The sequence below is a fragment of the Thermobia domestica genome, chromosome 2, assembly GCF_964235325.1.
Source record: "Thermobia domestica chromosome 2, izTheDome1.hap1.1, whole genome shotgun sequence".
In the NCBI taxonomy this organism is placed as follows: Eukaryota; Metazoa; Arthropoda; class Insecta; order Zygentoma; family Lepismatidae; genus Thermobia; species Thermobia domestica.
This window is the reverse complement of record NC_137455.1, coordinates 167000920-167013033: the sequence shown is the minus strand read 5'-3', so window position 1 is coordinate 167013033 and position 12114 is coordinate 167000920. Positions and strand designations below refer to the sequence as shown.

The 12114-nt window shown below is 37.0% G+C and overlaps 1 protein-coding gene across 1 annotated transcript in view; it reads left to right on the top strand.

Annotated features, from left to right (window-relative positions):
* The first annotated feature begins 5599 nt into the window (after positions 1 to 5599).
* Positions 5600 to 12114, top strand: part of LOC145677131 (focadhesin) — an 88081-nt gene continuing 81566 nt past the window's right edge. The window contains exon 1 of the mRNA XM_081747778.1: positions 5600 to 5754. Coding sequence (XP_081603904.1) covers positions 5698 to 5754 — 57 coding nt within the window. The 5' untranslated portion in view covers positions 5600 to 5697. The remainder of the gene's footprint in view (positions 5755 to 12114) is intronic.

Below are 12114 nucleotides of genomic sequence, written 5' to 3'. Positions count from 1 at the left end.
AAAGTGCATTTTAGGATTTTATAGGTTTTTAAAAACACCGTTTAGGATTTTTAGCGTTATATTACTGAAAACGGAATATTACTACACTTTAAACACTTTGTTAGCTATTTCATACTTAAATGGTAACCTTAATTTAGTAAGCTTTATGCTAACAGTCTTCTGCGTAATAAAAATAATAAAACTCTTCTTACCTTGGACTTTTTTTGATAGCTGAAATATAGTTTAACATGTGTATGGCCTGTCGTACTATAGTAGTAGTAGTAGTAGTAGTAGTAGTAGTAGTAGTAGTAGTAGTAGTGGTGGTAGTAGTAGTAGTAGTAATAGTAGTGCTAAAAATAAACTTGCTGCCCCGCTTATACACAATCGCAGCCGCAAATTACAAAGAAACATGCTGTGTGAAGGAAACCTTGTTATTGCATTATTGAAAACTGGTTGACTACGTGTTTGAAAGTATTTTTCAAGTTAAAAATAACCATAAAGAATCATTTAGGACGTTATAGATTCTAAAAGCTAATTTAGGATTTTTTAGGTCCTAACCCCTCAATTAGGACATTTTAGGTCCTATAAAACTAATATAGTTCTACTTATAGCAACTTGAAATGTACAGAAAGCACGAATTTTTTGCATTCACTGTACAGGAATGAAATAGGTTCGAACCTAAGAATCCGGAGCCTAGTAATAACAGTGGGCAAATGACACAGTGATGTCCATCGCACGCCTAATAGTTTTTTTAATACAAGGAAATGGAAACGTCTTACCTCGAGTATCTTCATAAATCTTACATGCTTTTGATGTTCCATGAATATGATGAGGGCTGTTTCCTCTAGTTGTCCCACTTCTTTCTTAGGAAACTGTGCTTCACCATTACATCTCGGATCCCGAAACAGGGGTCTCCTCATTGTCTCTGGTCTTTTACCGGTATTAATATCCTGGTTGCATTTCGTTCCTCTTAAATTTCCAACCCACATCACTAAACTCCTCGTTTCGTAACGATTAAGTATACAATTGATTTCACTCACATTAAACATGTGGACACAAAATAGGAAATGAGCCACTACCTCGTTAATTTCCTTCTTCATTTACAGGAATTAAAAAAAATCGCTAACAGAATAAATATATATACATATGTGTAGAGTTTGTATGTGTGTGAATTCTGTCGGCACCCGAATGAATCTCTTGCAGAATGCCACTTTAGAGTTGCTTAGCAATGCATGTTGGGTGTGCACTTCACTTAACTACAATTAAAAAAAATAATGCGTGTATGTGTGTGTAGTTTTTTTTATCACGCGTCCTCTAGTGCCGCGGAGTTCGAACTGACTGACTTCTCCCGGGTGTTTCTTTTTCAATTTTCTTCTTTTATTTTAAAAGTGCAAACTCGTCGTTGTATTGGTGGCTTATGTCCCCCTTCCAAAAAGTCCGTTGGAAGGGTGGTGTTGTTTCAACTAGATGACAGTTAGTTCTGGAGACCACTGTCCACTTTTCTGCTTCTTTCTTTCTTTTTTTTTTTTTTTTTTAACTGGGGCGGTGTGCTTTCTTCGTGGCCAAAGTGATTTCTGGCCTTTCTCAGTGATGTGGGTGGTCGATGGAACCAAGAAGGAATAGAATACAACCAATCGTATTTTCTGGAACTCGCTGGCAAACGGTTCTCGGAGATTAAGAGAAGGGATGTTTAACTAAAAAAAAATACTTTGGCTTTCCCAATTAACATTTATTATAAAAAAATATTTCAATGGTCTCTAAAGTATAAAGAATAATAATTGCACCGTGGAGTGATTGTTACAGCTTGAACCTCGATAATGTGCATTTCATTTACACTGACTTTTCTCAACCTTTAACTTTGGTCACTGAAACGAAGCACTACGCAGGGACACTGTTTATGACAAGGCAGAGTATCCTTGAAGGCAATTCTTTCTACTGTGATAATGCCCAATCCATAAACAACACATGCAGTTGAGTTCCATTTGTTTGTTGATCCATTCCCATTTCAAAGACATGTTTGGCAATGATATTTTCTAGCAAGGTCGCGGAAGGATGGGAATGAAGAGTCTGTTATATTTGTATTTTGTGCAATTACAGTACAAATTTTACGCCTATTTAAGTCACAAGTTTTTGGGTTGATTGCCCTGTGCTGTAAGCGCTCCATATAATAAACATAAGCTTCAGCAATTATTATAGTAGAAAGCAATGGATATATGAAGCCAAGAACTGTAATTTTTTGTTTCTCATTTTTTTTTTCTTAAATAACATCGATCGTTGTCGATCGTTTTTACAAACCAACCCACTACCAATTTTCCATATATAGAAAGTGGCCCCTCACCCATACACACATAAAGGAGAATTTTAAAAATGCTAGGACACATTCTGTTTATTTTCAATGAAGAGTTAATACACTGAATTTCAGCTCCGTAAGTTGAACGGTTTGTTAGATACTAATTTTTTTTCACAAAAATTCGGATCCTCTCTATCTCCTTGGGATATTATGCATTATAATAAAAGCAATATAACATATCAGTTTGGATTAAGGCCTAACTATATACCAAAAGTAATTTCATTGAGTTTGCAATTTGACCGTGATGATCAGGCACACATAGTTACATTCAATTTTTATATAATAATTTATATATTACAGTAATTCAAAAATGTATTTTTCCAGTAGTTAGCTCCTCTAAAAAATCACAGATCTCGAAAGCCAAGTAGTAGTAGAACTCCTATTGCTATTATTATAATTAAAAATATCAATATCCAAAAGTCCTGAAGTTCTTTTTTCACTTGGTTAGATATACTCACCTCAGGTAAGTAGACAGAAACAAGTGGAAAAGGAAGGGAAATGAAGGTCTTGAAAGTAAAACGAAGACAAATTTACCAGTCTTCAGAAGATACTGTCTACAATGCAGTGAGCAGAGAGGGTCGGTAGATCATACTGAGTCGGTGGGTCGCAGTGGGTCACGGTGGGTGGTGGGTCACAGTAGGTCATGGTGGGTGGTGGGTCACAGTGGGTCATGGTAGGTGGTGGGTCACAGTGGATCACATGCTGTTGACCCACGACCCACTGACCAACTCCATCTCTGGTGGAAAGAATTCCGCTATCTGTAGTCGTACTGCCGTAGTGGTTAATTTAATATCTATTGAAAAGCTAAATTTCCCTACATTTTATCCCGTATTCGTAAAATCTCCCTTTTTCCCTCTTCAAAAAGTCTTTCCTGAATCCACAGCGCCACTTTTGAGTGTACACTGGGTACCAATTGATGTACGAGTCAATTTCAATTGTAAAGGTGTGTTTGAGAAGCGAAAACGATCTTTCAACATCTACTGATGTGATAGGAGCATATTTAAAGTTGGGATCCAATGGGGTCCAAACCCACATCAACCGTACTATCACCTTCCAAAAACTTTAGAAATATTTCTAATTTTCTGCAAGTCGCTGTTTTCACTAACAAGATGGCCACACTTTTTCTTCAAAACTTTACCTTTTTCACCGGGAATATTGGACATATCTTTCACTACACCATCAAACACACTCATAGCAGTCTCAAATCCCAGATTTTGTTTTTCCAGGCACATTATTGACGTTGGTATCTCTGAGAAATTTGAAAAGATGAATTCGAGATCATTCTTCACAGATGTCTGACAAAGTAACTCCTGTGGAATTCTAATAGAAGAAGCATCCTCTTCATCAAATATATTGACAATCTCGTCGACTTAGTCGAAATGCTCGGCATACTAAAAAGCTGTTTCCAACCATGTTCCCCACCTCGTCAAAACTTGGATTGCAGGCAGTGGTGTATCTGGTGCAATCTCTTTGAAGATTGTAACTTTAGAACGTACTTTAATGAAGATCTTTACATTTGAGAAAAGCTTGTCAATGTCCGGGAACAATGCACGAATTATTTCTGCAGCTCTATACAAGGCGTGTGTCAAGCATGTCAAATGTAACATTTGGAGGAAAATAACTTTAAGTGCCTCACCTTCTTTATTCAAATATGTTGCTGCATCAGTCAGGAAGAGAAGAACGCAGTCATGTTTTATTCCGTGAGCCCAAAGAAGATTCAGAGTACTTATAAATACCTGCGATTTGGTGGAGCTGTTGGTTTTTTCCATGACGTTTTCTGTAAGAAGAAAAATCTTCGATGGTTGTCCAGGGTCCATAGTCCCAACTATGACGTTACAGATTAATCTTCGACGGGAGCAGTGGTTTCGTCTATGAAAATGAAAATATTATCTGCAACCTCAGTTCGAATATTTTCAATGGTATCAATATATGCAGCCTCTAAGTATGTCTTTCTTAATGTAGATTTGCAGGGTACTTCTCGTTTTGTGTAAGTTTCTAAACAGCTCGGAATTATTCCAGAACATGATTGAAAATATGCTAGATCCTCATCAGGGCCGTTCCGTGTGTGTGGGGTGGGGCGACGGTCCCGGGCGCCGAAGTAAGGGGGCGAAAAAATCGGGATAGAAAAGAAAAAAGATAAGAAAACTTACTTAGAATATACGTATAGGGGCGCCATCGCGTAGTCTCGCCCCGGGCGCTGATTTTCCACGACACGGCACTGATCCCCATAATTACTAATTCTGGAGTTTTTAAAGAAAAAATCTCTAAAATTAAAAAGAACAGCTCAGGATGTAAAAAAGCCTTTTTATTTCTTCCTTTTTTATTCTTACTAACCTAATTCAAACAAACAAACAAATAAACATAACAAAAATGACTGAAGTTCCAGCACAAACATTAAAACTTCTGGAAACTAGTGTTTTTTTGTACCTTCTGATTTTTTTTTAATTTCGAAAGAAAATGACCTTGCACACAAAGGATTAGAAAACCCTGGGTGGGATTAGCTACAAAAAAAAAAAAAAAAAAGCAAAAATGCACCTCTGGGCTGGACTGAGTCAAAAATGGCGAAAGACCTTTGATTCACCTGTATTTGTGTGCTATATGTTTCATCTTAACGTTAAGAAGCTACTGTCTGCAATAAAAGTCGTTTTCTAACTTATTTTCATAACACTAAATCATTTTTACTCCCACCCCCTTCTCTAAACACTTCAGTAAAGGGATGACCTTCCGCCTTTTTAAACTTGCTTCGAACAGTAAGACTTTATGAATCATGGAAGAGGATATATTTCTGCCGTTCTTTTTCTTCTCACCACCAACTTTTTTCTCATCCCGAGGTTTTGCGGCTTTTTGATAAACTTGCTGAAATTATGCTAGATTTGGTCAGAATGCTAAAAGTAAGATGCTAGATGCTAAAGACATACAAGATATGTTATGGCTTGCTTGCTTTACTGGCCCTCCGCTCCCTCCGCTGATAACAGGACGAAACAAGGCGTACGCTTCTTTAGTGAATTCAGTCAAAGCTCATAAGAGTTAGTTTCCCATCAGTTGCTATATGAATAGCAGAAATGTGTTCTGTGCACGCGGCTTGTTGAATGTACTGCCAGGGTGGTGAGCCACTGATTGAGCATAACAAAACCGAATACAAAACGATCCAGAATCGAATTCAAAAAGCGCATACATGAAGTTATGAATGTAGGATCATCAACGCAAGCCACTGAGTGAGAATAAAACCGAATCCAGAATCGATTGCAGAGAAACCGAGCACAGAGAATCCAGTACATTAAGGAATCGAGAGCAATCGATTCTTAGACTCGAATCTGACCATCACTAGCCGGTAGGGTGGTGTAGTTTTAGTTGTCAATTTTATTTACATGATGGAAGAAGTTGAGTATAAATTAAGGAAAAGAAATGCTATAGTAGTCGGAAGTGTAAGTATGATGTTATATACAAGTTTAAATTAGTACAGGGTTGTGTAATTTTTTTCTTTTGATCTAGGCTTATAACGACACAGGAAGTGCAAGGGATGGATAGGAGGGAAGTTTTGCTTAATTAACTTTTAGTGTACTTCTTTTATGCTCTGACAACATATGAAACGTGTACCAACAGCTAAACGTCAAAACCAAATAATGTGTACTATAACGGATCAAAGCCGGATGCCAGCACTAAGGAATGAATGGACTACACTAAATTAAAGGGTACAGATTGACAATGTGGACCCATACATAGCAGAATATGTATTTTACTGCTAATGTGTAGTTGAGGGGGCAGCGGGTTGACTCGAGCAGACAGTTTGGCATTTGTGTCGTATCGCCGGACCACTTTGAATACTAAAAAATACACCAAAATGTTTTGCATTCGGTTATATTTTGTTGGATTACATTAATCTATGTTAGATTACGTTACATTAGGCGTGCAGTATTACTTTAATATGGATCCATAGTATAAGTATTAGTAATAGTGGAAGCAGGAGTAAGAGTAGTAACAGTAGTAGTAGGAACGGGTTAGAAGCCCCGCAGGGGTTGGTTGGATTCTGTTCTCGACATGAAATGTGCAGATTAAAGATTTTAATCGCCAAATTTTTTCTGTACATTTTACAAATTCTGTATCCGTATAGTAAAAGAAGTGTACCTCCGCGAAATAGTCCATCCGCCTCCACATACAGCGCCGCTAACAACATCAAAAACATTCAACAAATACAACCACTTTCTTAACTTTTACTATTCCCCTTACCTGCCTTGTACTCATTCTTTCTCATGAACTTAAATAACTTCCCCAATTGACCCGGTAAATTTCCTAAAATTAGTCCGGCGATACCGCACTTAACCCGACAGTTCTACCAAATAGAAAATTTATGTGTAAAATAAGCAATGAAACAATTTTGTAAGAAAATGAGAATGTGAATACAAGTAATTACTGTCAGTGCACAGCATATAGAAATGAATTATGAGTGATAATGAAAGTATTCAACGTGTAAAGTTTGCTCTTCCACTATCCTCGTTTATGCTTATACTCTTCGTCGCAGAATACCTGCTTCCTACGGACGCACACTTTTGCTCCCTGCTGCGCTCCTGCCCTGACTCGGTTAGATATCATTTATGCTAATTAGTGGCCACCTAGCTTAAGTTGGTTTTGCACTGTTGTTTTTATACCAAATGTTCACACTGTATTTATATCGATTTTGCCTGAAGTCAATTTGCAAGTAGTAATGGAGCGCCTCATGTAGTAGTACAGGTTATTCTAAAAGAAATACAAAGCTCTAACATAAACTGCAAATGTAAGAAATATGTCAAAATTTGATAGAACCGTCTGCTCGAGTAATGCTGGGCCAGCCTTAATTTCGATCGAAGAAATGTTACAAATTCACTAATTTATCTTAATATTAGGTTACGTTGGGTTTGTCCCTTTATCTCAATATTGATCTTTATTTCTTTCTTCAAGAAGTATACTCTCAGTAGCTTTAAACTCTTATGCAAAGGTTGAATTCGCTTGAGGAGGGCTTAATCACTGTAGATGTAAATACAGCGTGCAGACACGTGCCATGTAATCAACCAGCCAACCAACCTGTGCTAGGTGGCCACTAAAACCAAGAAGGGTATCTAAGAGAATCGGGGCAGGACGAAGTTGGTGGGCCCGAATGGGGCGAGACGCATCAGCAACAGTGGGTATGCGCCCCGAGTGTAGTGGAAACACACAAAGTTATTCATGTGGGTTGGTGACTTACCTGTTAGTCAACCTTATTGTTAGGAATTATAACATACTGCATAGGCATAGGATTTAGTTTACCATGCCTTCCTTATGGCCTGTTAAGATTATTAGGGATACCAGAGGTAAGATCTTCATATGTATTTTATTTACTTCTATATTCTTCTTTTGAAATAACAGATATTTTTCCTGTAAATTTTACAAATCTATGGTCCCATAAAGTAATCTGGCACCAAATAAACACCGTGCAGGTCAATGTGCTCTCAGCCGGAGAGAGAGAGAAGGAGAAACGTATGATATGGAATTCTTTCATGGTTTAATTTCCGAAGATACTCATCGAATGAATCAGACTGGGTAGAGTTTGGCTTTTGGGTCTGGCGTATACTGATTGATACAATTGGAACCAGGGTTGAATAAAAAACGTCTTTTTTCAAGAAAATATTTTTTGTTTATTTTTTAAGAACAGAACACAATTTAAATAATATTTCATTTTTGACAGATAAACTAGAGATATTTCAGATTCCTTTATTGTATGCCATATTAGAATAAAAATGAAATCGGAGAATTCCTGATATTTATGTTGTTTTTCCCAAGTTGCTTCTCGCACTTGACAGTTAGTTAGTAGTAACGCATTATTATTCTTCCAACATACATAAGGGTGTGCGGTCACAGTGATCTTCAGAATTCACTTCACAATAATTGGACGAAAGAAATTATGGTAGTCTTAGTAAAGGCTGTAGACCACGTGTATTGGAAATTGGTGTTTGGGAGTTCTAAAGAAGGTTGGGTTGGAATGGAAAGATGGAAGACTCACAAGAAATTTATATATAAACCAAGAAGTAAGTGTTAGAATAGGGGAAAAATGACAGAGGAGAGTGCAATTGGAAGTGGAGTTCGACAGGGATGCTGTATTTCGCCGACGTTATTTAATATCTATCTAGAAGAGATAGTAAAAACGAGCCTACATGATGAAGACGGCATTTAAGTAGGAGGTAGAATGAACAGGTGCACGGTTTGGAGATGACATCGCGCTTGTTGTGGAATCTAAAAAGAAAATCAATAAAATTTTAGGAAACTTGAGGAATGGCTGTGAAGAATATGGGATGAAAATAAGTGTTAGAAAGACAAAAGCCATGCTGATCTGAACGAAGTGGTCGTTGTTAACTATAGAAGTAGGAGTAGAGAAAATAGAACAGGTGACTAGTTATCAATACCTGGATATTATTATTAATGATATGATGTGTAAACGTGAAATAAAAGCAAGGGTAGAAATGGCGAATGAAAACTAGGAGGAAGAAAAGTTTATTATGTGGGACCTTGAATAAAGAGTTGTAAAATGCTTCGTTGTAGAGTATTGTACTGTATTGGGCAGAAGCATGAACATTACACAAAAGTGATGAAAATCGGCTAGAAGCTCTGGAAATCTGAATGTGGAGAAGAATGAAGCGAATTAGCTTGGTCGAAAGGAAAACGAATTAGAGGGTTTTAGAAATGGTAGAGAAGAAAGAACAATTTTAAATATTGAGATGGCGAAGAGAAACTGGTTGGTACATTGGCTAAGAAGGAACTGTATGGTGAGGAAAATGGTAGAGGATAGAGAGAGAGAGAGAGAACTAAGGATGCTAGGGTTGATGGACCATAATAAAACAGAAAAATCGTACGTGAAGGACGAAGAGATTAGCTGGAGACCATGAAGCATGGAAGCTTCTCAGTTGCGGCAAGTAACGTGCCAATAATAGCAGAAAACCTATGCTGATAGTGTGTGTTTCTTTTTAGGTAAGGAATCAAAGTAAAATATATACATGTAGAATGTGTTACTATTTGGTAAACTGGAAAAATTTTGTATTGCATTGCACATTGAGTATATATCCTATTGAAAATTTTATATATTTTAAAGTTTTAAGATTATTCAAGTTAAAGTAGCATATCACCATGAATTGTGTATGAATATAAATGTCTTGATTTCATGTTATCTGCGCTCAATATGACATAAGTAATACCCATAATAGGTAAATCTTTACTATAGGAATTTCATTCATTTTTGATTCGTTTATTTCATTCTTGAATTCAGTAAATGGCACTTGTGATGAGACCGTTCGCTAGGTTCGTTATGGTACTTGTCTGCTGTTACTTGGTCAAAATAAGGTTTCAGAAGTGTATTTCTTGGGAATATATTTTAGTTTAATTAGGTAATAGTAAGAAGCGCAGTTGCAGATCTTGTTTCTTCGTCGGAATATTGAACTTGAATAAACATTTCAGTGTTGATAAGAAACTATGTAAGTTGGGCATCGTAATTCATGGTCAGCATTAGAAAATGTTACGTGTGTTAGAACAGAAAATGTCCTTCCTATTTGGAATAAGTGTCTATTCGAAATGAAGCGTGGATGATGTGGATATTGATTACGAAGATTTTGTATCAGCAGAAGAAGAATTACATTCCCTGAATCATTCAGCTACAGAGGTTGGTGTCCCTGTTAAGAAGCCATAGTCAATGAAGTCAATTAGTAAGCTTGTATGCTTCGAGAAAGCACAACGAAAATACTCCAACTGTGGTGTGTACATCAAATCAAAACTAACAAGACTCTTTAAAGTAGAAATTCCATCTTTAGAAGAAAATGAACCAAAAGAAGCTTGTACAATTTGCCGGAAATATATATCAGACATCAATTCAGCTGTTAAATCGTGTTAATCCTGCAATGAAAATGTGCAAGCTCTAACAGTTATCCCAGTGTTCCTTTCAAGAGTACAGATTTGGGTCACATTTAATCTCATAGTGGACAAACCAATAAATGTGAGGTCTGCAAAAGGAATGTTTGTAAAACCAGATCCCTATTATGATAATCCTGTGTGAAATGAAGCACATGTTCGAATTGCACAATCATTTTATTTATAAAATAAATGGGAGGCACTATCACTATAACAGTTACAGAAAGAAAAGTGATGAGAGTGGAAAAATGCAGTAGTAAAGAAGCCTTCGGTATATATAAGAAGGAAAATTCAATATTCCGCATTCAAATATAAAAAAGTTATGCACTAGACCTAAGTGAGTGGTTCCACACCCGCCTAAAAATGTTTGCTTATGTGTGTATTGTGCCAGTTAAGAAGTTTTTGTGGTAAATTTGATGAACTTGCTTAAGAGTGTGGCATATAACGTCTTAATTTGTCGTGTGAAGTCATTAGTAGTCTGTGGTGTACAACGAGAGACTTGTTTGTTTTAGGAATGTAGTGACTGTCCTAGAAAGGGAGGACGCGCTTTACAGACTCTTCTGAGGTTAACATAGGCAAGATAGGAAAATAAACTCATGAAGAAAAGTGTTGCCATTGATACCTTCATTGACAAAGTTGGTAAATGGACAGTAAAAGCAGTAACACATCTAGATCTGAAGAAATTTTAACAATACATTGCAGACGTGAAGGGGAGTATAGAAGCTGATCAATTATGTGTTTACTTTACTGTGACTTTGCTGACAACTGGTCCGTGATTTTGTCACAAGAAGTACAAGAGTACGACTGAAGTCGTGACCAAGTGTATTTTTACAGAAGTCACATATTTTCAAATTAAAGCCACAAGTGTTGCAGTTATAAGTGATGACAAAAAGCACACGGATTGTTAACAATACGCAAAATTCTTCAACAGTTGCATTCATAGGCAGAAAACGTCATCATTTCTGATTGTTCTCTTAGCTATCTAAAATCGTTGCCAACTATTTGAATTGTCGAGTTGCTTGGGCCAGTGGGATGGTCATGAAAAGGAGTCTTGCGATGGTATAGAGGGCCTGCCGAAACACCACGCTACAAAACAGTCTTTCCAGGCCCAAGTACAACTGTAATTTAGAATGACGAGGGTTTTACACAAATGATGAAATCATATATAAATAGCCCCCATCCTGTTGCTCAGAGACGAAGTTGAAGAATTCCACCAACAGAAAATAGAAGAATGGTCCATCCAAACCACCCCTGTGAAAGAAACTGTGAAGTCACATGTCTGGACCACAGTGATGGATTAATTTATATTGCATGTACTTTACCCTGTTATTTGTAACGTAAAGTAGAATACCTGGGTAACCGTAGTTATGTTCTTGAAACTCAAAGGTTTCGACGGTAACTTAGACTATTCAGAGGAATCTGTTCCATAATCAATAGTCCACGATATATTTTACTTTTGTATAAGCAGTTTATATACTACTGTAGTTGATGTATTATTCATGAAGAAGAAATTGTATACCTTCAGTGTCTTAATTAAGATAAACCTCACAAGTAAACGTTACGTTTGGGTGAATCGGGTTAGAGTAGTACCAAGTGTGCTCAATCAGGAAAATTTTAGGTGCAGAGCTCAAAGGGTTTAGGAGATACAGCCACTAGAAAGTCACATGAAGGTACATGTTATAGTCTGTTTCAGTACTTGATCTTATGATCACTGATGACATTCCAGCTGCCAGTGTCTTTAATGCGGATCAAAGGAATTGTATTTGTACCGGACGTTGAGGAAGAAAGGATCAATGGAGATGAGAACAACAGTGGGATATGTAAGTGCATCTCATTCCTATGTGATAATGCCAGTTGTGTCCAAGGAAGGAGAAATTCTG